Below are 27,039 nucleotides of genomic sequence, written 5' to 3'. Positions count from 1 at the left end.
CAGATGATGGAGAAGAAGTAAAGATTTTGTTTTCTTGGACTCAGGACTGGATCAGAATGGACAGTGCAGTGTGATTTTTTTTTTTCTTTTGAGGTAGGAGACATAGATGATGGTTCAAAATCAAAGATATTCTGAGCAACTACCTGGCATTTCTGAGCTACTGAGATGTCACAGAAAGATAACGTTTACTGGTCGGGGGAAAATAAGATATAGAATGTCAAGTACAGCACAGTTGCTGTATGAGAAATGAGTAGAGAGGAGATGCATTTTTGGTGAGAAAGGATGCACTGAGGTAGGGAGGGAAGGCATCTGCATCATACAAAATTGAAATAGCTGGACTGATTTTTGGTGGCAGACCTCTAAATACATCTTTACTATATTAAATAGCAGGGTAAAAATTACTGTAGTAGCTGATTTGAGCCAGATTTGGCCTGCAGGTCATTTTAGACCTATTCATCAGACTAGAAATGAAAAGTAAGGGCAGAGCTCATAGTCTCTGCAGGGTTCCATTTTTCTGCTATGTGGAGGAAACAATTAGGAGCATTCCATATAACCATTCATTCAAGGATGCAAACTTTTATGTGAAAACTTGAATTAAAAGGCCATGCTGTTGTGATTTTAAATACTTTAACATTTGAAATAATGAGTTCATAGAAAACATGAAGCTACTAACTAGAGCTACTGAATTATGTCAATCAAACAATATAGTTACTCTTACAGTCATCATAGAGCATAACCAATACACACAGTGCATTACATAGTGAAAACGGTCAGTTATTGCCCAGAAGAACTTTCAATCTGAAAAATTCAATAGTTGGAGACAACAGAAAATGGAAGAGGAAAAACCTGTGGGCACTGATAGATAGGGATAAATATGTTACTTAAACATAATTGGGCCATGCTCAATAGCCAGTGAGGTTGAAAAGGAAGAAAAGCATGCCCCTAGGACTTCCTTCAGAGCAGGAACAATTGGATTGCCAGATCCTCAGAGCTTGGCAAGAGAATGGGGTAATAAAGAGGCTTTCAACATCTGTTACAGTTGATGGTGGATAAGTCAGAGAATGAAAAAATAATAAGAAGCCAGATATTTCTTCTCTTTTTGATGGCCCACATACTTTTGCTAGTGGTTTAAAGGCCATTTCATTGCAGAAAATTAGCATTTCTGATTAAAAGCTAAAGGTTGCATTTCAGTTGGCTGAAGCTCTTTTGTGCTTGGTGGGCTTTATTAATGGTATGCAATCAGAAATGAATATCTTGTATTGTGGAACTGACTTCCAAGTAACTATGAATAGGATTGCAGGCATATCCCCTGAAATTAATTGTGAAATGTCATAGTTGTTTTCTGTTTGCATGTTTCAGAGAGTTTTACCAAAGTCCTAGCAGCACCTTTGAGTATAAATGCTGGAAGAGAAGAATAGATTATATATATGTTTTGATTTAAGGAGTGTAATTATTGAGTGGAGGCTTTCATGATATATTCCTGTACTTCAAATTTACTTCTTTCTTTACTTCTTTACTTCTGTTCCTAGTCTGTTTCATGTGATTTTTCTCTTCCTTAATATAAAGCTAAACATTCAGTTTATCATGAATATAACTTTAAAAGGCTGTTCAACCTACTTAAATGTTTAATATTATACTGCTTCTCTCAGAAGAAAATGAGAAGATAAAAACAATTTAGCATAGAAAATCCATCTTTTTTATTTGAAGATTTGGGGCATAAAAATGTTTTAAGCTGTTCATTATTGCATCCTTTTTTTAAAAGTTGACTACAGATCAGTTGTTTTGCAAACAAACAGACATCTCATTTGCTGTTCCAGCTGTGCATACAATATTTATTTACTCTGAAATAGTTTTTAAAATTACTCTTTAAAATTGCAAACATTCATATGTTGAAGCAAGAAAAAATAAGCAATGTATAGAAGGTGCTCACATTTCTATTTTTTAAAAATACATTCTTTGCTAAAACCTTATTTCGGATTGTCATTGCACAGGAAAAATGCTATCATATCTGCAGTTTTTGAGGCAAATAGAGTTTATTCCCAATGGAAGTATGTATAGCACTGGAGCCTAAATAAATGTATTGTACTGTACAACTTGGTGAGTGAATTGGTTAAGGTGCAACTGAATATATAAAAAAAGTTTTCTTCTGTTTGTCTAGTACATTTTAATCTGTTATTTTCTAATAGTTTTGTACGCTGCCCAGAGTCCACTGGAGTTGGGCAGCCAAAAAAATTTGGAAGGAAGGAAAGCAATATTGATTATTAAGCGCCCCCTCCCATCATCATCATAACAATCCTGTGAGGTAAATTAGGCTGAAAGATTACTCACTGAGGTTTATTGCTAAGTGGAAATTTGAACTTATATCTCCTTCACCTGCTGATCTAAAGCAGTTATATCAATTTCCCTGGTCCTGATAAAAAGTATTACACCTATGCATGACAATAGCTTTCCTCAGTTCAGTAGCAGAGATGATAACAGGACAGAGCAGAAAAGTAAGGACTGATAGAAAACTATAGGTGTCCTCTGATTTTTAAAAGAACCTTCTCAATTTTTTCTTACCGATCCTAAGTACAGTAACAGAATGTGTTTAATTAATGGTGTTTCAGGACTTTCCACTAGAAGCTTCTGCTTGTTCAATTTGTGCTGCTACAGAATGTAAAGCTTTAAAGTAGTTAGCTAAACAATTGTAAGAAAATATTTTGCGACAGTATTTTATCTTAAAAGCAATTCAGAAACAAATTGTTGAAGAGGTGCTACCCTTGCCCCCTTCCCTTCCACAGCATAACAACATTTGGGAGGCATTTGTCAAATACTTTGGATATATGTGATATTGCTCTTCTAATCTAGCTTTTTTCCATGGAGTTGTAAATGCAGCCTTACTTTCAGTTCTATGCTGTTACCAGAGAGTAAGCCTCACAGAATACAATGGAACTTGATGGTTAGGATTGCACATTGATAAGAGTGTTCAGGAGGGCAAAGCTACAAATGTACTGAATTTGCTGGGAAGAAAAGTACTTTCTTGGTGTTGATTAATTTTTCCCAGTTCATACTAAAGGAAAGGAGAGAGGCAGAGAGCGACAAAGATTAATGCCATGTGTTGCCACTCATATTAGACTATTCTTCCATTTCTGATTCTTAATTCAGACTAGAAAGAAGACTGACTAAACCCTGAGTTTTTACTTGCAAGATTGATCTGATCAGAATTCTGATGTTTGGGACAGTAGCTGTAGATGTTGCTGCTGCAGCTGCATTTAATCTAAGCACTCTGGTGTTTTAATGGCTATTTGATAGCACAGGGGTAGAATGGGAGGAAGGAATATACAGTCATCCTTGTTTCTTCTGGCAGAAGCGTTGTTCTGGAAGGCAGTCAACACCAGAAAGAAATACAGTTTTTGAGGGTTTGTGCTGCTCTTTATGGAGGACTTCAATTGTTCAACATACACCATGTTTACATAGCCAGCGTTAGGCAAAAATGTTGAGGATTGCATTCAAAGGATTTCTTGGTGATTGGGATGCTTGCCAACTAGTAATGCATCATAGCAAAAGGACCTCATCTTGCAGGGTTAATATGGTGCTGAAAGAAAATTAGAAAATTGACTTCTGGAGGTCTTGGTGTGGGCAAATGTATGATTTTTAATGGAATTTCTTATCAACTGAGTAAAGTGTAAGTTAACCCCTGATATATTACAAATTCCTTCATGGACATACACATAAAAATCAGTGTTTGAATCATTTAAAATTTGGACTACATGAGTGAATGTAGTCACTATAATAGCCGCTATAGTAGGTTTGGTAGTTGACTTCAGAATTTTTCCCATTGCTTCTCCGAGGCTGAAAAGTATTCAGATGAAAGAATGAGATGGCAAAGTCACAGTTATTCCATTTCAAACTCTGAGTGGGTAGCACCTTTTTTCCTGCTGCCCCCCCACACCACCATAAAAACAATCTGCAATTAAAAAACAAAATAACAGAGAGAGAGAGTACCTACTTGGCAATTTGCTCTTATCTTCTACTTGTAGAGACTTTGGAGAAGGACAGAAGAGGGATGGGATTATTTTTCAATTCTGCTGAAATACCAACTGCAGATGGCTCTTGTGGTACCTTCCCCCAGCAACACCTAGATTGTTTGAGCTACTTCCATACCAGCCAGTCATTAAACAAACATTTTATACTAGAACTAATGTCCGTGTTTACTTTTCTTCCCTTCTCATGCACCGTCCCTTCCCTGGGATCTTCTGCCTGTGGTCATTAAGCATGACATCATATGACCACAACTTGCAACTTCCTGTCGGCTTCACCATTGACTTTGCTTGTCAGAAACTGGCTGTGAAGGTCACAAATGGTGATTATGTGACTGCAGAGATGCTGCAACTGTTGTAACTGTGTGCTGGTTGCCAGCACCCAAATTGTGATTGTGGGGATGCTGCGATGGCCACAACTTTGAGGACTGGACATAAGTCTCCTTTTTCAGTGCCGTCATAACTTAAAACAGTTGCTGAGTGAGTGATCAGTAAGCAAGCACTACCTGTATGTTATTTCCTGAATTAAGCTTATCTTTATTTTCTTTCATGCAAGCACCAGCATCAAGAATACTGCTAGAGTATGAAAGTTATATCCTTAAGTTACATTCCCTCTGTCCACGCATTTTCTCTATTGTATAAATCTATCCAATGTTTACTGAAATTACAATACAAGAAACACTTGTGCAATGTAATGTAACTTATGTAATGAGTATTAAGTGGCACATATGATAAACAATCTGTAATCCTCTGTCTAGTCAGTTCCTTTACATGAAGTGACCCAAGAAACAGTTTCATGCTTGAGCAGGGATAATGCACGAGTTATCTTGAAAGTACCACAGACTGATTGTTTCCCCACTTTTTCTAATATTTTTCAGAGGGAGCTGGGGGATATTCCCGTGGACCTGCTGCACGGTCCAGCGGAGGCCCTGGCTGCTGCCTGGAATAGAGAAGCGGCCGGGGCCTTGGACAGGATCACGCCTTTGCGACCTCTCTTGCCACGCCGGCCCCGACACTCCTCGTGGTTTACAGAGGAGTTGAGGGTGCTGAAGAGGGTTAAGAGACGTCTAGAGCGCCGCTGGAGGAAGACACGGACTGAATCTGACCGAACACATGTTAGAGCCGCTATTAAGGCCTACATTGTGGCGATAAGGGCAGCGAAGCGCCAATACTTCTCCGCCCTTATTGCGTCTGCAGAGTGCCGCCTGGAGGTCCTGTTTGGCATCACCAAGTCCCTCCTGGGCAAGGGGGATGTGGTGGTGCATTTGCAGGGCCTCACGTAGGAATTTGCAGAGCACCTGCAGGATAAAATCGCTCAGATTCATTCCAAGTTGGACTCCGAGTGTGGTGCAGGGTCTGGGGAGATACCAGGGGATCGTTCTTGCCCAGTTAACTGGGAACAGTTTGATCCTGTTGCTCCTGAGGAAGTGGACAGGATCCTTCGGTCTGTGAGGGCCACTACTTGTCATCTGGACCCATGCCCCTCCTGGCTGGTGAAAGCTCGGGAGGGGACATGTAGTTGGATCCAGGCGATGGTTAAGGCATCCTTGCAGGAGGGAGTGTTTCCGGCACCCTTTAAAGAGGCATTGGTGCACCCCCTCCTCAAGAAGCCTTCCCTGGTTCCTACTATACTGGACAATTTTCGTACAGTCTCCCACCTCCCATTCTTGGGGAAGGTGGTTGAGAAAGTGGTGGCTTCGCAGCTCCAAAGGGTCCTGGAGGAAACGGATTATCTGGACCCTTATCAGTCAGGTTTCAGGCCCGGCTATGGAACGGAAACGGCATTGGTCACACTTATGATCTCTGGCGGGAGCGGTATGGTGGTAGTGCGACCATCCTTGCTCTCCTTGATCTCTCAGCGGCATTCGATACCGTCGACCACAGTATCCTATTGGGACGGCTCAGGGATATGGGGGTGGGTGGCACAGTTCTGTGCTGGTTCACCTCCTTTCTCCGGGGCCGATCCCAGTCGGTGGTGATAGGGAGCGAGAGGTCCCATCCTCGGCCCCTCCTTTGTGGGGTGCCTCAGGGTTCGTTCTCTCTCCGCTCCTTTTCAACATCTATATGAAGCCGCTGGGTGAGATCATCCGTCATCATGGGATGAGGTATCATCAGTATGTTGATGATACTCAACTATACATCTCCATCCCTGGTGAGGTAAGTGATGCTGTTTCCGCCCTCTCGCGGTGCCTGAAGGCTGTGAGGGTCTGGATGGGGAACAACAGGCTCCAGCTGAACCCTGGCAAGACAGAGTGGCTGTGGGTTAATGGCTCTTCTGTATCTGGGACGTTGTCATCATTGGTTCTGGATGGGGTAGCACTGCCCCAGACAGACCCAGTGTGTAACTTGGGGGTCCTCCTGGACTCACGACTCCTGCTCAAAGAGCAGGTGGCAGCCGTGGCCAGGAGGGCTTTTGCACAGCTTCGGGTTGTGCACCAGTTACACCCTTTCCTGGATCGGGATGCCTTGCGAACGGTCACTCATGCCCTTGTTATCTCCCAGATAGACTACTGCAATGCACTCTACATGGGGCTACCCTTGAAGAATATCCGGAAGCTGCAGCTGGTCCAGAATGCGGCCGCGCGGGCGATTTTTGGGGCCCGAAGAAGGACCCATATAACACCTCTGCTCCGTGAGCTGCATTGGGTACCAGTTTGCTTCCGGGTCCAATTCAAGGTGTTGGTTATCACCTTTAAAGCCCTACATGGCATGGGGCCAGGCTACCTGAAGGACCGCCTCGCCCCCACGATCTCTACCCGTCCCACCCGATCTCACAGAGAGGGCATGCTTCGGATCCCCGTGGTAAAAGAACTCCGATTAGCGGGGTCCAGAAGGTGGGCCTTCTCTGCTGTGGCCCCCGCCCTTTGGAACATCTTGCCCCCGGGGGTGAGACAGGCCCCCTCACTCCAGGCCTTTCGGAGGGACTTAAAGACATGGCTCTGCTATCTGGCCTGGGGCAGGGAGGGAAGAAATCAGAATTGGGGTTGGCTGGCCCCTTAGTGGTATGCTGTGGCCCCAGCGGCCTCTTGGATTTCTTAGCTTTTTATCTTTTTAATGTTTGGTTTTATAACTTTTAACTGTATTCATGTTTTTTAGTATGTTGTAAGCCGCCCAGAGTCCCCCATTGTGGGGAGACGGGCGGGGACAAATTAAATAAATAAAAATAAAATAAAAATAAAATATGGAAGCCACAGAGCTCTTCCTCACAGCTGAGTGAAAGTGCTATCTGCCTCCTTGAGATGGCAGGAAAATATGCTGGCATCCCCATTCCTATTCTGCCACTTAATAAGGTTGGTGAATGTTGTTCTTATTTGATGTAATGGCTGTCAGTCAGACTGATAAAAGATTAGGAGACTGTTATGTCAACAACCAACAAGTTCCTTTGTTATTGGTGAAATGACCCAAGTCCGATTAAAAGTAAGTCTTTAATGTACTTTAGGAATACATTGGTTTCAGAAGGTAAATTATTAATTTGCTGGAATTCATGTATCCCCAACCCCTTATTTCCATTGAAAGAGAATGGGATTCCTTCCTTTATATCTAAAGCATCACCTGCACTGATTTTTCATATATACTTTAATACACAGATGGGTCAATCCTAAACAATATCATATGTTTCTGAAACAAATCTTGGAGCCAGTTCAAAATGTGTGTATATGTGTGTACATATATTATCAGCCCAAATCAATCCACTGCAGTATCAAGGCCTCTGTATTGAAGGTTATGGGCCATAATCTACCACATTTGTCCAGTGTGGGTTGGTAGATAATTGTTTTTCAAATTCTCAGTATAGGACTGAGAGAGAATGACTGGCCCAAAGTTACCCAGATGACTTCTGTGCCCAAGGGAGGATTAGAACCTGGGTCTCCCCAATCCTAGTCCATCATCTCAACCACTATCCCACACTGGTTCTTTGTGTGCATGTATGTATTAGATTTCATGGCTGTGCAAATGAACTATAAATATAGGAATACGTTTTGAAGACCAGAACGCTCTAAATACAGATATCCCTACAAGATTATTCATTTTATTTTGCATCCTATAAAGCAAGGCATAGATGTACAAAAATCCTGAATTAATCCATTAACCCAATGCCTTCATTCTGTGTAGATCTCTCTATACAAATATATATTATGTACACAAAAGTCTTATAATGCAACAGTAAAACAGTTAAGAATACCCATGGAACCAGCTCTGAGCCCAATAAGAAAATATTACAAGATCTGGAGCTTATTGACTTAGAAAAAGGTGAATAAGGACAGGCCAATGTAAAGTTACGCAACATGACAAAATGGACAGAGTATCTTTTCTTTCATTATACTAGAACTATGGTTCCAATGCAGGTGAATGATAGATGATCAGGACAGATTAAACAAACATATTTCCTTCAGCAATTCTATGAAATTTGCTCCCACAATATGTAGTAATGTCCCCAACTTGGGCAATGTTAAAGGAGGATTAGATCAATTCATGGAGGCTAAGTCTATCAGTGTCTACTAGTCAAAATGGGTATAAATGATCACAGGGAATATGTATGTGAGTATCCGTTGCTAGGACAATATGAGCAAGAGGATGCTATTGCCTTATTATTCTGCTAATGGGCTTCTGGTTGGCCTTTGCAGGAACAGAATGCTGCACAGATGGGCTTTCTTTCTTTCTTTCTTTCTTTCTTTCTTTCTTTCTTTCTTTCTTTCTTTCTTTCTTTCTTTCTTTCTTTCTTTCTTTCTTATCATGGTCTGTTATTTTGGCAGGCATTACTACATCCTGAAGAAAGGATTATGGGCACATAAACATAAACTTTGAGCTGCTTTTATTACTCTGATGCATTCACAGAGATCAGAGGGGGCTGCTAACAAGCTGTGGAAGGAGTAATAAGCAATAAACCAGTACCCAGAGGAAAATAATGAAGTAAAACAGCTCAGGTTGGTCCGTCCGTGAAGAGCTGTTATATAGAGCCTCCTTCTCTGGAACGTCTTCCTCTTCAAGGTCTTTCCTCTTCCTAGAAAGAGCACAGAAGAATAAATTATGAATACACGTGAGCTGAGATGATCAGTGGTAGCCCTTTTCCAAGCGTCCTTGTCTACAGATGTTAGATGGGTGAGTATTTAAGATAAGGGCTTTGAATCCCCACCTCCCCACCCCAAATATCTGCCAGGCACTTCAACTATTATCCATTAAATTCTAAGGAAAGAACTTTATACTCCAAATTTGGTCTTTTGATTGTTAATTCTAGTGGTCTAATTTAATTTATCATGCCACTTGATTTGCTTCTCTAATACACAGGTACACTAAAGTAGTTAAGAGAGGCAAGAATAATTATATAACATCCAAGGCACAACTTCTCATTTCTACAGCTTATTTCTTCGTCTGTTTACCTACGCATCCACTTATTCTCTGCTTCTGTATTACGCTTTAGATTGTGTGAACAAATGCAGTTGTGCTTTCTGGATAGAGCATGTTACTACTGAGGCAGGCTGATGAGTGGGCAGGGGGAAAGAGGAAAGGAAGGAAAGACTACAAGCCATCCTTTCACCCAGGTTGAGTTCAGACTGACAATTCTAGAGACTGCAGAGGGAGGAGGAAATTGGTAAAGATTGCTGTGGCCTGTCAGGGACCTGAAGAAATTCTGTTCAAGGGCTTTTCAACAATGATGAGAATTCCACACATCACAAAATAACCAAAGAGGGGGCTGCAGATATACTTCATAAACAGCTGCAAATTATAATGACTTCCTAATTACAGTACTGTAACTGCATCGTAATTATTGAGATAGTAACTATGTTGACACAATAACTTTATATTTTAAGATTTATACCCAGTGTTCAGATTATGGAGGCAAATATAACTAGGTTCTTAAAAAAACTTATTTAGGAATTGTGTTTTATTCACTAAATCATGGTTAAGCAAACAATGACTTAGCATAGTCTGTGAATATGTGTAGAGATAGAGAATGTACATTATTCTTACAGTCCTAGATGCCCTTCAGAGATGTGCTCCTCAGCTCCTGGAATTTTGCAGTCAGCATGGCTGATGGTAAAAATTCAGGGAGCTGAAGTCTACACATTTGTGGGCACCAAGTCTGGGGAAGGATGCTGCCACACATTTCTGGACCTACCAACTGCCAATAGAATTGAAAAATTGAAAGTCCAGCAGTAGTGAACCAGGAAACACAAAAACAATCTTATGGTTACAGTTTGCTGCATCACTTATTTCCCTCAGTATTAAGCTTCTAACTGTGCAAAAATGGAAAACAGATTAGTGACAAAACTCTAATATTTAAAGCAACATTGCAATAGATTCTTCACCCACAATGTGAGCCTGACTTTCAGCTCATGCTCTTACCAGATATACATTTTAACATGTTAAACTTCTGAGCCTGCCATCCATCAGCCTCACTACTCTCATCCTTCAAATCTGTCTCTCAGCGTTATTATTTGAAGAGCACCACAATTAAGTTTTTCTATTGATAAGTTCACATTTAACAAAAACAAGGATTTGTTGTCAATGTCACAATGGCTAAGTACTCAGTTTTATTATATTTTAGCTATATATTACTAAAACTCTTGTGTCTGTAACCTTCAACTGGGTAAATCGATGCATCATAGAGCAACAATTTTTGAACTAAGGTACCTCAAATGGGCTAACTTACAGAATGCATCCAAAATCCGGGACTCATTACTCCTGTGGATTGAAATTTGGCAAAGTTGTGGCCACTTCAGCGCCACTGCACCTTTCAGCTACACTTCCCAGAAACCTGTAGGTTGCATGGCACAAGGGAAGATGGGAGGGGCATATCCCCACCCTTTCCCCACCCCCTTCTGGCTCCTGCACCCAATCAGCTAGCAGCAATTGGCTGCTTTGGAACCAAGGCTGAAATCTGAAATCTCTTAACAGTAGTTGGTGGTGAGGGAAGGATGAGGGACTGACTGGGATGCCTGCTGGTGAGATATGGCTGGCTGGGGGGCATCAGCAGTTGATGGGTGAGCCCTTTTCCTCCCTGGAGGGAGGGGGCCCTTGGGGACATGCCAGGATGGGGATCAGGGGTGCAGTTTTCCTTGTGGTCCATGGCTCCCTCCCCCCAGCAAAGTGGCAGGCAGTTCCGTGGGTCAGCCAAGGAGGAGGAGTGATTTCCTACACTCCTCGCCAGCTTCTCACAAGCAAAGTCAATGGGGAAGTTGGCAGGAAGTTGGAAGTCACTCCTGCTCCCACCGCTACACCCAGTCAGCTGGCGGCAAGGCACAACGGACAAGCAATGATTGGCTGCTTTGGAACTGAGGCTGAAATTTGAAATCTCTTAATAGCGGGGGGTGGCAAGGGAAGAATGAGGGAACAACTCAGATGCCTCCTGGTAAGGTAGGGTTGGCTGGGGGATGCCGGCAGTTTATGGCTGAGCCCTCTTCCTCCCTGGAACGAGGGGGCCTATGGGGACACGCCAGGATGGGGAGCAGGGGTGCAGTTTTCCTCATGGCCCACATTTCCCTTTGTTCACCATCCCCCCAGCAAAGTGGCAGGCAGTTCCGCAGGTTAGCCAAGGAGGAGGAGGAGGAGTGATTTCTGGCACTCCCTGACAGCTTCCCACAAGCAAAGTCAATGGAGAAGCTGGCAGGAAGTTGGAAGTTGCTCCTGCTCCCACTGCTTTTTTGCCTGCCTGTGGTCATTCTGTTTCTCTGTTTAGGTAAGGAAATATCTCTGAAAGGATGACCCAAAGGGTCACGGGTTGTCTACTGTGATATAATTATATCATAATCATATTATATAGTATTATAATTTTGGTTAGGGGCTTTGTTCTAGAGAGGAACACCTATATGGCTAAAGGTACTTTTCAGGCAGCCAGATGTTATATTTGTTTTTACCTTAAGGCTCAATGTACAAAAATGAAAGAATGTACCCACCTGATAGCAGGACTTGTGTATTCACTTATGATTGTGCTCTTTTGTACATCAGTGCTGCCACTTTCCTAGAAATAATTAATTCAGAAGTATAGCCATATTATAACTATGTAGGCTAAGCTTTAACATAGGTGATAATAGCAATCGGATTTTTTTTTTTGTGCATCAAATTATATCATTTACTCTCTAATCTCAGAACAGCATGGGTATTTGCTAATACAGTGGTACCTCGGGATACGAACGCCTCTACTAACGAACTTTTCGGGTTATAACCAGCTCCGGCCGCAAAAATTTACCTCGATGTGCGAACTCCGCCTCGGGGTACGGTCATTTTTCCGCCCTGACACGTGGTCCGCGGCCTTTTTTCCGCCCGACACATGGTCCGCAGCTGTTTTCTCACCGCGCCGCACGGCACCCGGCCGTTTTTCCGCCGTGCCACGCCCAGCTGTTCTCCCGCCACGCCGTGCCTGGCCGTTCTCCTGCCGCACAGCGCCCGGCCTTTTTCCCGCCGTGCCGCACGGTCCCCGGCCGTTCTCCCACCCCTGACGCGTGGTCCGCGGATGCCAGAACGGATTAATGGTAATTACATTGAACCTTATGGGAAAATTTGCTTCGGGGTGCAACCAAATTCGGAGGGCGGAACGGATTAACCGGATTTACATTGAACCCTATGGGGAAATTTGCGTCGGGTTACGACCAACTCGGGATATACCCAGAGTCACGGAATGCATTAAGTTCGTATCCCGAGGTACCACTGTATAAGTATATTTATAAATTTCATTGCAGTCTGTTTATAGCATGGATTTCAAAATGGGTCTTAAGAAGCCAACTGTCTTGGAAGTCAACTCTTAATACAGGTAGTCCTTGTTTAGCGACCACAACTGGGACTGGCAACTTGGTTGTTAAGTGAAGCAGTCACTAAGTGAAACAGCAACTGTGCTTATGATCTTACTTCAGCTTTCTTTTGCTTTAAGTTGTAAATGCGAGGATTGTTTGTAAAGTTACTTTTTCACCATCATAACCATGAATGATCACTAAATGAGACAGTCACTAAACAAGAACTATCTGTAAAACATTCCTTTATAGCAGCAAAACTTATATTCCCGAATTGCTGGAAATGTTTTGATTTTTCTTGCTATCTATTGAATCAGCTTTCCTGAACTTACTATGCTTCAGATTTGTTGAACAGTATCTCCCATCATCCTCAGACAACAGACTGTTGATATGGTGGGTAGATATGATGTAAATTGTAGTTCAACTCCTTTGAAGGACACCAGATTTAGGAGGTATACTATAGTTACAGGATGAATTTAAAACAGGGTACACAATTTTTTCAAGGCCAGAGATATGTTTGGACAATATGAATGTTAAATTAACATGAGAGTCAATTAATTAAATACAGCTAATATTATTATAATACATCTAATTGTGTTTCTTTTCTGGTATCTTTAGAATAAGCCAGGGATTTCAAATCAGTTTGGAGGATGTTGATACATAGGATTGCTTACTCTACCAGAGGTACTTAAAACTATGCTATTTCAATTTCTGTCAGCCTTCCCAGGTAGATCAGACAGGAAACACAGCCAGATGAGCTAATTCTACTTTATTGTCAGGCTACATTAACAGAATCTTGCAAGTCTGAAAGTACAGGTAGTCCCTAGGTTAAGAATGCCTGGTTTAAGGACAACACGTAGTTAAGAATGGAGCCTATTGTAGGAAAATTCGAGTTAAATACACAATAGTTCAAGTTTACACAACACTACTTATATAGTATTATATAATAATACTGTTCTGGCTTACGTACAAATTTGACTTAAGGACAGACCTTGGGAATGGAACTCATTCTTAAACTGGGGACTACCTGTACAAATCTCCTGCCATCTCCTTTACAGCCCAAGAAGCTAGGGAGGGTCCCTTCTGAGCCCCTTACTCCACCCACTGCGCAGCTATAGGCTATGCCTTCTCTTATCTGACCATTCCCTAGGCAGCAGGTCTTTATCCCATGTCTCAAGGTCTTTCTCACATACCATTACAGTTTCATACGGATATATATTAGGGGTATATGCTAATTATAGAAGTAAAAGCCCACCTGCTTACCTTACTTGCTGAATCAGTAGTATTTATTTGGAAAACAACATTGGGATCACTGTGGCTGATCCTGAAATGTATAAATGAATCCATATATAAGTGAGCCATGATTTGAACGCCCAGATACAGTTGCAGTCTTCCCCAGCCTGAAAGGTTTCAGGTATAGAAGTAAAACTTTCATTATTTCCATCCAATATGGCCAATGCAAAATACAATGACCATAATATGGGTGAGGGAATTACAGTCCAGCTCATCTGGAAGGCATTGCTGCAGAAGACTACTCTAAAAGAAAGAGATCTCCAGTGACACAGCACATTTCCGAACTCAAGTTTCAGCTATTCAGATCCTCAAATTATTCAGATAAATGTATCTCTAGTGTAGTCCATGTTCTCTCTCTGCAACATTTCCACTTACTACAATCTATTAATAGTTTCAGTCTACCTTAATAAGTGATGTTCCGGAACAGTTACTGCTCTTGGCAAGAAAGTGAGCCAACTCCCAAGTTTGCCCATCCACTAAAAGTGCAGTAGATACTTTCCATTACATTCTCTACTTATCTTGACATGGCAGCATAAGTAGTTCTTAAGGAGAAATGTATACTTAAGGAAAGCCATAAACTGATGCGAGGAGGGTTTAACACAAGTCCCACAACAAAATAGGAAAGAGAGAAAATGAAGAGGTGGCTGACTACTGAAAGCCAGGGAAACTGCTGAGTGAGAATGCAGTTGGGGGAAGGGTTAATCAATGGCAGGGGATTAGATACTACAAGACTGGAAAGCATAATGTTTGTTTACTAGCCATTGTACTAACGAGATTTAGCCAGTTTGGTTCAGTGCACTGAATAAGGGACTAAGGATAACACTATCAGAAAACTCAGTTGTGAGTCCCCCAAGAGGCTTGGTAAAGTCTCCTTTCCTTCCTCCTCCTTCTTTTGATCTCCTCAGCTCATCTTGACAGCATTAAAAAAATATATACCACTAAAGGCTATTGAAGTAGATTTCCCAAATTGAAACTGTAAATTAGAATGAATTCACTTTATAGATCTAGCCTGCTCTGCCTCTTGGTCATGGATGTTATTCTGACAGGATAAATAAAATAATAAAACTCTGATTACTGAGTAGCTCTCATAACAAAATCCTGCATTTAGCTTAGCAGATCACAAGGGATTCTGGTCTGCTGCTTACGTTGCATTATTGATCTTCCAGTTAGAGAACAAGTACCTCAATCCAAGGCAGCTATAATGAAGCAGCAGTGAAAATATATCCATCAGGCTCCAAATATATCCATTTTGGGTACAGCTGATCCTATGGTTGAATGGATCCCTTTCTAATGGAAAGTGACCTACCTATTCTTCTAGGTGATCAGCTGCCATAAAACATAAGCAATTAAAAAAAATTAAATTCTACAAGAACAACCAAAACGACAGCACCACTAACATGATTCAGTGAAAAACAGATGCAATTGACAGTCTAAAAAATATCTTCCCAAGAAATATTTGAGAAGGAGAAGGGAAAGAACTACTCAGATGTTGTTGGAAGAAAAGTATTTTGCTTTTATTATATAATGACTAAACAAAAATTTTAAAAAGACGATATTGTCTCAAGTTCATCTTTGTTTTTTAATGCAAGAAAAAAAAGATGGTTACTTTTAAACACCATTAATTTCCTTGGAAAACCATGCACTCAATGATATCTTCCCTGATGTGCTTGAACATTGGCCATATCATGTCCTTCCAAAATGCATCTAGATGTATATCTATCCCCTACTATCCCCTACTCACTTTCCATGCTACAGCTTTTAGGACTGGCCTATCAGGAAGGTCAGTAAAATGTGAGATGTGGCAGGTGACTGCACTTTATCTGGAAAATGGGCAAGGAAAGTGGCCAGACAGGTTTTGTGGGTGGGGACTAGACAAAACAAACAGAAAGCACCTTGACAGACCCTGATGGTCTATAGATTCTTCTTCCAGCTTATCTAATAACCGGGTAAAGCCAGGTTTTGAACTCTGGGTACTTTCTCCTTGGAAGATTGCTTTGTTCTTCCTTTTTTCTTTCCTTTTACTTCTTTCTTCTGGCAGTTTCCTTTCTTCAGCTGCAGTATCAGATTGGTTTGCCATGATCTATAAAAACAGTGTTAAACACAAAGAGGTACATTCTTCCACCATGAAATTATCTTCTTTAATGATAAACTACATGTAATTGTTTATTCTATTTTCTAATCCTTGCACAGTCCTATTTTCTTCCTTGCACAGTTGGTTTAACTGATTCTGTGTCATCAAGTTAGCATCAACTCTTAGCAACTACATATATTTTTGTCAGTCTTACTATATTTCCTTGCAGAAGGGTGCTGCCCAAACCATTTACCAATAACATGTTTTTAAAAAATATACTAAAATATAAATGGCAGCAATAGTGCAACTACATCTGAAGAGAATGTGATGGGGAAGCCTAGCATTCAACATGTGAATGCACTACACCATTCAAAAAGATTCCAGTGTAACCTTCAGCAATCTACACTCCCTGGCACTCTGTTCCAGGAGAACTTCCATTTCTAACAGAAATCATAAGAATAAGACCTGAGAAATTATCTTACTGTGAAAGCAGCTATAGGAGGAGCAACTGTCTATTCTGCTTAGCATGTGCTAAGTGAATACTTAATTAAAATTTCATTTCACTATTCTCAATCATTCTTCCAACACATTTGGCCAAATCAGTCCCTGCCTCTGGCTTCCTAGTTCACTTCTGTCCCACAGATCTTCACATGTTCCTGGGCATTTCTTCTCTTCTATTTTTAGCTTTCACTCACTTCCTCTGTAGCATACAAGCCCTCTATCTCTAGTTGCAGCTAAATATTCTTAAAATGTCAGCAAATGTTTATAATGGGGTCGTTCCTGAAGAGTTTAAAGTTTCCTTTAAGTGGTTCCACAATGGAAACAAGGTTCTGACCAAATCTCTCAAAAATGTAATTATCCACCAGCTATAGAGGAAAATATGCAATACACTTTCAAAAAACTATTGCCTCCTATATGTGTTACTTGCCCAAAGAGGACAAGGCACATAGGAAGGACGTTTGTCCCCATATTAAAGTGGCTTTTCCCAGCTCTGCCCCTGCAATCATGTTACTTACTGTAGATTTCTCAAATGGGGAAGCCTACATATACAGTCCTCTATGTACAAAGGCCTCCTTAGATCCCGTAACCTTGCATGCCCTGTTCATTGCTATGAGGTTGGCTCTGCAATAACATACACTGAGGAAGAGCATTATTTCATATAATAAAAATGCTTACATAATGGAATCTCTTTTGTAAAGATACAGATTGTGAGGATTTGAATATTTTCATTCATAGAAGTTGGACTGACATTTCTCTACTGCCTAAACTAATCACAGCTAGACATATTTATTTGCATTATAATGTTCAAACTAAGTATCAGTTTGGGGCTGTTGAATCTCTTTTATGCTGGATGGTAGGAATAACTGTGCACTGCTAGAGCAGTGTCACAGGTATGATCCCCAAATTCTTTTTTTCATGCTATAACCTTCATTTTTTCTATTGGAATCAAGTGCCCAATAAGAGCATATATCAACTTTTGATGCTCTGAACCTATAGCATACTCAAAGAAAAATTTATATCATTCCACCAGTTCCACATTTTCATCTAGTTTATGTACTTCTCTATAGAGGAAATACCAAAGTCCCTATTTAAACATTAAATCATCAAAGGAGGATTAAGGAGTCACAAAACCGGTATGGACACTATTTCAGAATGATCAAAGCCCACCCCAAAACAGAAAATAATCACAAAAGAGAATTCACATAAGGGTATGCAAAACATTCTGTCATGGAATGCTTAGATCCTGGAATGGATTGTTCTGACTCTAAGCAGGCTTATCTGAATGTTTCAGAAGTAGCTTGACCTTAGGTTAGACCCAGCTTTGGAATAGCTTGTTTTAGGTTGGAACATCTTGATGGAACCTTTTGTATTCCCTAATTTTAAACCATACATACTATGTAAAATGCAATGAGAGCAAACAATAGTTACATGTGAGAATCACAATGAATATACCTGGCTGTGACTAATTTTGGCTACAGAGATGCCAGCTGAATTGCTATTCCTCATATATTGCACCATTACTATGAGATTCCCATTATGCAAAGATTGAATAAACTACAATTATCTACCTCTTCTAAAACTCATCATCATGAAAGTGACCTTCCAACAAAAATATTACATAGCAAAGAATTATTTATATTAATAATTCAATGAAAGCCTGAAATATGACAATTGGTATTTATATATAAATGGTGAAAATCTCAAATTTTGTGAATGATATTGAAAATAAGCATCACCTAGATGACATACACCAGTTAATGCTGACTTTCACTGTAAGCGTCCCTAACTTATTGATATTTTCAAGGGTTTGGATGTTCACAAACCTCATAATAAAATGTCAGCACTTGCCAAATTGAAAACACTCTGACATACATAGCAGTCTTCCCCACCCAGTTCTCCATGTGCTTTAACTTCTATCAACCCTACCCAGTATTGTTACTGGCCAAAATGGGAGACAACAGATTAAGAAAGCCTACTACAGAAGGCCAGCTGAGGACACTGTTTCAAGGCTAGCCAACAAATGGAACTCCTATCAACAGTTTTGAGAGTGATTAGTAGAAAGTCAAAATCCAAAAGAGAATAGAGCTGAGAGGCAGATAACTAACCAGGTGGCAGGTTGCAGAAGAGTTTCCAATGACGTATGAACCTCACTAGAGGGAACAGAACCAAAAATATTTTCTGTTCTATTGTAAAGATGGAAATGGAATTGTTCACACCTGTAAACATGTTCCCATTCCCACCCTTATTTTAATAATTTAAAATATTTTAAAATCTAAAACGACACCATTGAAATTTAGTCATTTTGCCCCCCAACTTTAGCAATATCATCTCGGTGTACTCTAGGAGCCATAAATGAAAGGCTAGTGGCCACATGACATCCATCATCCACTCCTGATATATATGGCAATGATTGTTGGATGCTTTGTATCAATGGTTCTGAAATCAATCTTTGTCTGAGGTGTTCCTGGTCCCAATATTTAAATCCAAACTCACTATTAAAACAGGGATAAGTGTTCTGATGTCTTCTTATGAGCCAGTAAAAAAACATCAGGAGAGCACCTAATCCTGCATTAAATTTAAAAAAAAACTAAACTAAAATAGCCATTCTTTAAAGTTATTTGAAAGTAGCATGTATGAACAAAAACAAAACAAAACCAAATAGCAGTATATAACTCCCTAAATCCAGGTGTACACCATATAGTGCAAATTAAAATAAGAACTATTTTGCTGAACTAAACAAATAATGGCAAAAACAAACTTTACCACAGGAACATCTGGGTGTGCGGAATCATTCTGAGTAGTAGCCATATTGCTGCTCTTTTGGGGCGATGTATTTTTCCCCACCACAGCAGCCTTGTTAAAGGAACATTTGGTATGACTATGGGAATTTCTTTTCTGCTTTCTCGGGCTTTTATCATCCATCTTTTTTGGCACATCCTTCATACTGCTCTGTAGATCTAGCTTGGGAATATCCCCTTCAGTGCTTAGGCTAAGGGACTCATTTTCAGTCAAACAATTCACTAGAATTTCTGAGCAGATTTTGTTGTTTTCTAAAAGGGAAAGATCTGTATCGGAGGTGGAGGTAGCAAAGGCATCCAGCACTGCTGATATGGGGACATCATAATGTGGAAAATAGAAAAGGTCATGAGGAATTATGGAAATTTTAGAAGAATTTGGTGTCATCATTGGTTCTTCTTCACTAGCAATATTAAGGTTTCTGGAAGTATTACTAATTGGTTGAGAAAAATATTCAGATGTACAAGATCCCTCTGAATTATCTTTAAAGTCATGTTCATCAATTTCCTGATTAGTAGCTGGGATTTCCTTGATGTTAGATGCTTGTTCTGCAGATTCATCGTTTTCTGGAAGCTTAGATATTTCCTGGTTCAACATCTGTAATATGTATTTCTGTGCAGTCTCTTGTTCTACAAAACCTGGAATTTCATACTCAGGTTCATTTGTCAGATCTTCCGGTACATTTTTAGATGAATGGGGAGTCCAAGGCAAGGAGCAAATCTTACTCTCAGATGATTCTTTTGTTTCACTGGATGGTTTCTGCATATCTGAGTGAAATTCATCAGAGTCAACTGGCTCAACAGAATCGTTGCGGTAAGTAAGAACAGTTGATGGGAGGTCATCGCTCTTTACTGAATCAGACACATTCAGTTGATTTCCTTCAGATTGGGTTACATTATTGGCAAGATTATTAGCAATCGGACTCATCTGAAAACCTGTTACTGGCAATGAGCTAGGCCTCTGAGGTTGTTCTGTAGAAGAATCCATATGATCATCTAGGCTGTCATTAGGTTCTTCACTTGTTGTATGGAAATTTTGATTCTCCTCATGAAGAGGCAAAGCAAGAGCATCGATTGGGGGGGATGGTGATTGGCTTCCTACTATGTGAGAAATGTGTTCCCCATTTTCATTCAGGAGTAACACTTTTTCTTGTTTTTCCTCCCCTGGTATCTCTTTGATATGGACATAAGCAGATTCAATTGGAAATTCCTTGTCCAGATCTGAAAAATCTTCCTATGTGATATTAAATATAAATAATGACAATTAATACATAATCATAGAACCACAGAATCAGAAAAAAGTTGAATTGTTATATTTTCCAAAATACTGGGAAAATAATTATTCTATTTCAACATAAATAAAATGTTCTCACCATGCAAACTCTATTACAACTGATAATAATGGAATGAAATCTGGGAATTCCACACCTCTGCTTTTTAAACTCTTACAGCATAGATGTCAAAGTTACTTTTTTTAGTCTATATTGTTTATTTCCTACCTCAGATAGCTCTATAGGACACAACTTCTACCACTAAAAGTTGAAGAGAGGGCATGGACAGAGTCCTGGATGAAAGTGGACAGTATATGTCTGATTCTTATATGCTGAAAAGTGAGGGTGGGGGCATATGACTATATGCATGAATTAGAGAGTATGCTGATTCCTGTATTTTAAAAACCAGATTCCGAATACTGTATATTTGCATGTAGGAAGGTCTGTGTCCAAGGTCCAGTGCCTTCAACAAGCCAGTCTCTGAAGCTTGATATTCTGCACCACATATCAACCCATTTGGATGACCTTTATAATCTGAATCAGGTTCCAAAGGGTTCAAATAGCCCTATCAGTCAGTCATCAACTCAATTTGGGCAACTCATTACAAAGCTACCTTTCCAGAGCAACAAAGTCCTCAATATTTGCCCAACTCAATATGGTACATAATTGTAGGAGATGAGATTGGATTACACTTAAATTTAAAATAATAGCTGAATCAGCCTATGATCATAATGCTGGAACATTAATACCAATAGCTGACAAAAGCTGACATAAGTGGGCAACAATGATGCAAGGGTAAAAGTCTGAAAATCAGTAAGCATTCTTTATTTAATCTATTCAACATGACAATATATCAGAAAATCACAAAGAGAGAGATGATGTAAGTATCTTAAAAAGAAGAAATGTTAAACAGTGAAGGGAAGGAAAATACATACCCCTTCCAGTTCTGGGAAATGCTCCAAAAACTGTGCCACATAAGTCATGATGGACTGCTCATCAGGTGAATCAACCATAATGTCTGGGAAGAAATCACAGGAAACATCATTTCAATATTAACCTTTATAAAAGCATCTATGAATGAAAATGCACGATAAATTACCATTCCAATATGCTGTCTTTTTTCAAAATGCACCTTTACTTTATTCTTAATTAATATCTTTGTACCTTAATATTTTTCTCCAGGTACAAAAAGAACAAGCATGGCCTGGAAGATGATTCTAGATCCATCCAATGCTGGTATCTTCCCTGATAAAGAGTTTGCTAAATTAAAAATATTGTTGATTGTTTTATCCTTTTTTCCACAACCTTCATATCAGTAAGAGTGATTTTTGTTCTAGGAAGATTCAAAACAGTGTTGTCTGTCAGACTGAATAGTTCCATGATTTCTGTTTTGTATTAAATGCCATGAGTGTCCTAAATCTTGTTTTGAACCATCTCTCTTAAGGGTGGAATGCATGTTGTGATTTATCTGCCCTGCATGCTTTATCTGTTTCTGTTGAATCTTATATGCATGCTGATAGCCTTCAAATATGAGTAGGCTACCTTCTGGTTCCAGGAGCCTTGGAATACCCAGATGGTCTTGTGCAGTACAGAATGCATCCTCTAAGTTTTCCCTGGGAGATTTCTCCAAAGCTTGCTTCATATCTACCAAGCTAGAATCTATTGCTTTGATTACAGCTAAGAAGGCGAGGCCACTTCTCCAACTGCTGGTAAAGTCCTGAATTGCAACACCATATCTAAAAGAGAGAGAGGTATTGTGAAAATTCATATGCAAAACACACAAAGCTTAACAACGTTTGGAACATGAAAAATAGTTGCAATAAAATAACTAATCAGCTTTAGGAATCATACCTCATAATCATGAGCCCACAATTAAATCTCCAGATGTCTTTTCATATATTTATTTCTTTGGTATGTTTTAATATTGCTTTTCATCAAAATTTATTCCATGCCAATATTTATGTTTAAGAAAAATATAAGAACATATCCATATATGTGACATGATGCTGGTTAACTCTGATGCACTTTAAAGCTTAAATACGCTTCCTATTTTTACTGAACTTAGGGCTTTTTAAAATATATATCTTTATTAGCTTTTCATGTGTATATAAAAATATACATCATCCAGAAACTTCCTTTACTTAACAGATGCCTCTCCTCCAGATAGGCAATGATCATAAATTAACATGCATGGAAATGCCATCAACATAAAAAAATATAACAGAGAATGTAATAGGCTGATGATGCTCAAACACCTTTGGTGGTATCATAGTACAGAATGTTACCTGTGAGACATGAAGTATTTAAATACTATCATGAAATTAGGGGTTGAAATGATTGATCCCTAGAGGTCCCTTTCAAGTGAGTAGTATTTCATTCTATGGGCATTACAAAATTCAGCTTGGAATCCACCTAGGAAGTGAATTGAGTCCACCCTATGATCAGTTGACAGCCCTGCTGGATGCTATCCACAGCACCAAAAGCAAGCTGGGGTTGGGTGTTACAGAAAGTTCCCAGTGATACCGTCCACTGATCAGTGATTAACTCAGTTTGCTTCCTGTGCCTTGAGACATGTCTGATAATGTCATAAGAGAAAGGCCTGCCTAAAACCTGCTCGGTAGCCTTTGGCCTAGGCAATCCATTGAGATTTAAAAATAGGCTAATGGGCCTTCATGACCAGGAAAATGAGAACAGGATCATTCTCCACATCCAGGAATGTGCATCTGTGGGATGGATAATGGTGCTTGTAACTTTTAAGGCAGACAGACTAAGATTTAAATAGAGACAGAAACACAGAAAGGGTTTGGGAGGAGTTGCTCTCTGTAATAATTTGGAGGAATTATAAACTATTTCCTGAAATCTAATGGGCAAGGAAGCACAATTTGTTCAAGTGATTTAATCTGTGAATATCTATCTCTGCACAAGATTTTTGAAAATGTTGCCATAAACTTTCTGTAATATTCTTCCAAGGGGAAAAAAACCTGGGTAGACAGTTCTCACTTAGAATACATTTGTACAGAAATATGATGTGCACAATAGTGTCATTCTACTGACCCACATCACAACTGTCCTATAAGAAGTCATAACACAAAGAAGACATGGAAAGGCAAGCAGGCATTACTTGGAATGTGGATGGAAGCTGCTAGCATTTTAGAACAGCATCTTAACTGGCAATGAAGCTACTGTCCATTCTCAGGCACAAAAGACTGGCCTCTGAGCTGTATAAACAGAGATGAAAATTAATCTGGGGAGGAATGGAGCTTCCCTCCAGATAAACAGATTACTATACCCCTTTTCTTCTTCAGGACTAATAGATAGAAGCAGGAGAATGGAATCACAAAGCTGAATTCCAGTTCAATTTCCTGATAGATAAATTAGGATTCTCCCCACTTTCTCCAAGAACACCTGCTGAGAGAACTGGTACATTTACTCTGGTTTCACATAATCTTTGTATGGTAATGTGGATTTGCACAGCGTCATTAATCGCAGGGAAAATCAGAACAGTATTATCAACACAAAAGATCACAGAACAGGAAGGGTCATGAAAGCTGATCTCCTGCTTGATAACAGGCTCAATTACATTCTGTTCTTGCACTAGCTCCCCTTTACATTGCTTTATACAGATCAACAAAGGAATGTTTTCTTCCAGCTAACCGGCAATGAAATTGACTTATGTTTTAAAAAGAGAGGAGGGGAATCAACTTACTTTCTAGTTTTCCTTTGAACCCAAGTTAAAAGAGCCTTGATTGCTTTTCGCTGATCCTTCACTGAAACAGACATGTTTCTCTCAACATTAGGTGTGCTGGGATGAGACGTGTCCGAATCAGGGCCACTGGGCCCTGATGACAGGCTAGATGAGGAGGAATTCCTATTGAGGTTGCCTGTAAGTTCCTTAATCTGTCATGAAAAAGGCAATTGTTAGGGTCAGAAATACAAAACAAACATCTATCATCTGATCATGCTGCCTTCCGGACAAACAGCCCTTTTCATTGCTTCAGGCAAGTGACTGTTTGCAGGCACCTCTAAAAGGCAGCTCACCCTCGCTTGTTCAGTGCTAAGACCCAGAGTTCAGTTGAGGCCAGTTTGATGCATCTGAAAATAGTTGTCCAGGCCCTACACCACTCAGCATTGGCAACTGGCCCTCCAATATTTATAATAAAAATGCACAACACCTTTCAACATCCAATCTTTTGCAATAACGTGGTCCAGTTCTGAGGCAAAGTATGGTCACTGTAAGTCCACAGTCCACAAACATGCTCACTTAAAGAGTAACACATTTATTCTGTGGACAATATTCTACTATATTTGTTCAGCTTTAAGAGGCTACAGAAATAAGTAGATTGCATATATTACAATGGGGGCAAATGAGTATATATATCCAGCTATTGTTAAGTAAAGTGCCTTAGCCATTAATAATTTAATTCCACAGCAAAGACAGGAATATATATGTGGACTGCTTTTGCTCACTACATCAAAGAGGCAAGCTTTTGTATTTTTCTTTTTCCTATTATTATTATTATTATTATTATTATTATTATTATTATTCAATAATAAATCTATCCATCTTTCTATCTACTGGACAGAGTCACCTTTCCATAAACAGAACTCTTTCTGTTCATGAAAGGGATTGTGTTACAGCAGAAAATCCTGCTTAAAGAGAGGGAAGTGATTCTGCTAAATCTCCCTTAGTTCTGTAGGCCTTCATGTACAGGTAGTCCCCAGTTTAAGAACGGGTTCCGTTCCCAAGGTCTGTCCTTAAGTCAAATTTGTATGTAAGCCGGAACAATATTATTTTATAATACTGTATAAGTAGCATTGGGTAATTAACTCAAACCATTGTGTATTTAACTTGAATCATTGTGTATTTAATTCAAATTTTGCTACAATAGGCTCCATTCTTAACTATGGGTCATCCTTAAACCAGGTGTTCTTAACCCAGGGACTCCCTGTATCTGCCATGCTATCTGAAAGGCCTATATCCTCGAACATAAGATTTTCAGGGGAATTAATATAAACTACCTCTCTGCCTTCCTATAGCAGAGTTCCCATGAACTCTGCTCCAAACCCTTGTTTGTGCTAGAACAGAGCAGCACATTTTCCCCCATAAGCATTCGGGGGGGGGACGGACCCCAACATGTTAAGAAAAATAAGATTTCTACTAAATATAGATTACCTCATATACTGCAATAACATGATTCATTAGAATGCAGCAAACTGCTTTTTTTAGTGGAAAATTACCAAATGGTAGAATGAAAGAAAAAATTACTCCAGAGTTTGGAACAGATAATAAGTGGCAAGGAGCAGGCGCAGTTTGGAGTCCAATGTTAGTTAAACTTTATGAAGAATTTATTTTCAGGATGACATAATATCAATGAGACAATGTTAAGATCAATGCCAGTGTCACTTTGTAGCAGAGCAGGCTAAACAACCTGATTTTCTGATGAGCAATAGCAATAGGCAGCACCAGGCACGGAAAATTGTCTTTGCCTTTCAAAGGCCTTACATATTTACTTTTTAACAGATGGGGGCGAGGGAGGGGGGAATGTCCTCTCGTTTCCTGGCTTGTTAGTTTCCATTTTGCCATTTGAAAATTTGGCTCACCTTTAAAGGAAGAATCATGTTTAGGAAATAGTAGCTGAATGGAGGCAGCCTGAAGGAAACTTGTAAATGGTAAAATAGTTGAAAGGAATTGGTAACCTTTTTTCCTCCTTACCAGATTCACAGAGCTACTGTATGATTATCCTATCAAGTTTGGCCCATTCTGAATATATACTCAGAAAGTGCTTGGTTGGAAATTATGTTGTCAGTTTTTTCCCTTCCCCTAGCAAAGGATATTTATTTTGATTTGGCCTTTTTGAGGAAAAATAATAAAGATGTTAAGCATTGTACAATAGTTAGATTTTTTTTAGCTGACTGAATATGTTTATTTAGTAGCTATAATGGTTTTAACAACACTATAAAAACACATCATCATCATCACCATCATAATTTGACCAATCCTGCCCAGGCAAATATTCAGTCTAAATCTGCAAGGCTGAATGCTGCACTTCATACTTTTTGAAGCACATTCATGAGAATAACAACACTCGTGATTTTAACAGACTCCCTTTGTCACCAACAGGTATTTTTTCCTTCCAAACACTGCAAAGTAATATGTTCACTTTAAGTAACGTGGTTGATCATTGACCATTGAGCAGAAATATGGTTTCAATAGATATTTTTTAAAAAGAAATGTAAATTATTTATGTTAGGTACAAGAGGGCACATTTTCATGTGCTCTCCTGCTGGCTATCAAGTTCTCATGTAGACTTAATCCTAAAATGTCCTACAGATTTCACTGCCTTCCTTAAAATTAGAGAAAAGATG

General features: G+C 39.7%; 1 protein-coding gene and 1 long non-coding RNA gene across 3 annotated transcripts in view; one reads left to right on the top strand and one right to left on the bottom strand.

Annotated features, from left to right (window-relative positions):
* LOC148214709 (uncharacterized) overlaps nucleotides 1-27,039 on the top strand; it is a 44,154-nt gene that overhangs the window by 3,846 nt on the left and 13,269 nt on the right. For both annotated transcript variants that reach the window (XR_015797697.1, XR_015797696.1), the window contains exons 2-4: nucleotides 8,771-9,116; nucleotides 13,361-13,426; nucleotides 21,856-21,909. This is a non-coding gene — a long non-coding RNA (uncharacterized LOC148214709). The remainder of the gene's footprint in view (nucleotides 1-8,770; nucleotides 9,117-13,360; nucleotides 13,427-21,855; nucleotides 21,910-27,039) is intronic.
* CLMN (calmin) overlaps nucleotides 8,665-27,039 on the bottom strand; it is a 79,133-nt gene continuing 60,758 nt past the window's right edge. Inside the window, exons 6-13 of the mRNA XM_007422402.3 lie at nucleotides 24,380-24,570; nucleotides 22,216-22,409; nucleotides 21,609-21,691; nucleotides 19,371-20,636; nucleotides 15,928-16,115; nucleotides 14,006-14,066; nucleotides 11,912-11,976; nucleotides 8,665-9,018 (exon numbers count right to left, since the gene is read on the bottom strand). Coding sequence (XP_007422464.1) covers nucleotides 8,856-9,018; nucleotides 11,912-11,976; nucleotides 14,006-14,066; nucleotides 15,928-16,115; nucleotides 19,371-20,636; nucleotides 21,609-21,691; nucleotides 22,216-22,409; nucleotides 24,380-24,570 — 2,211 coding nt within the window. The 3' untranslated portion in view covers nucleotides 8,665-8,855. The remainder of the gene's footprint in view (nucleotides 9,019-11,911; nucleotides 11,977-14,005; nucleotides 14,067-15,927; nucleotides 16,116-19,370; nucleotides 20,637-21,608; nucleotides 21,692-22,215; nucleotides 22,410-24,379; nucleotides 24,571-27,039) is intronic.

Source organism: Python bivittatus, unplaced genomic scaffold, assembly GCF_059951505.1.
Source record: "Python bivittatus isolate LINGU-HERP-01145 unplaced genomic scaffold, Pbiv_v1 ctg000580_np1212, whole genome shotgun sequence".
In the NCBI taxonomy this organism is placed as follows: domain Eukaryota; kingdom Metazoa; phylum Chordata; class Lepidosauria; order Squamata; family Pythonidae; genus Python; species Python bivittatus.
Note: the sequence above shows the minus strand (reverse complement) of the source record. Positions and strands in the feature narration are given on the sequence as shown.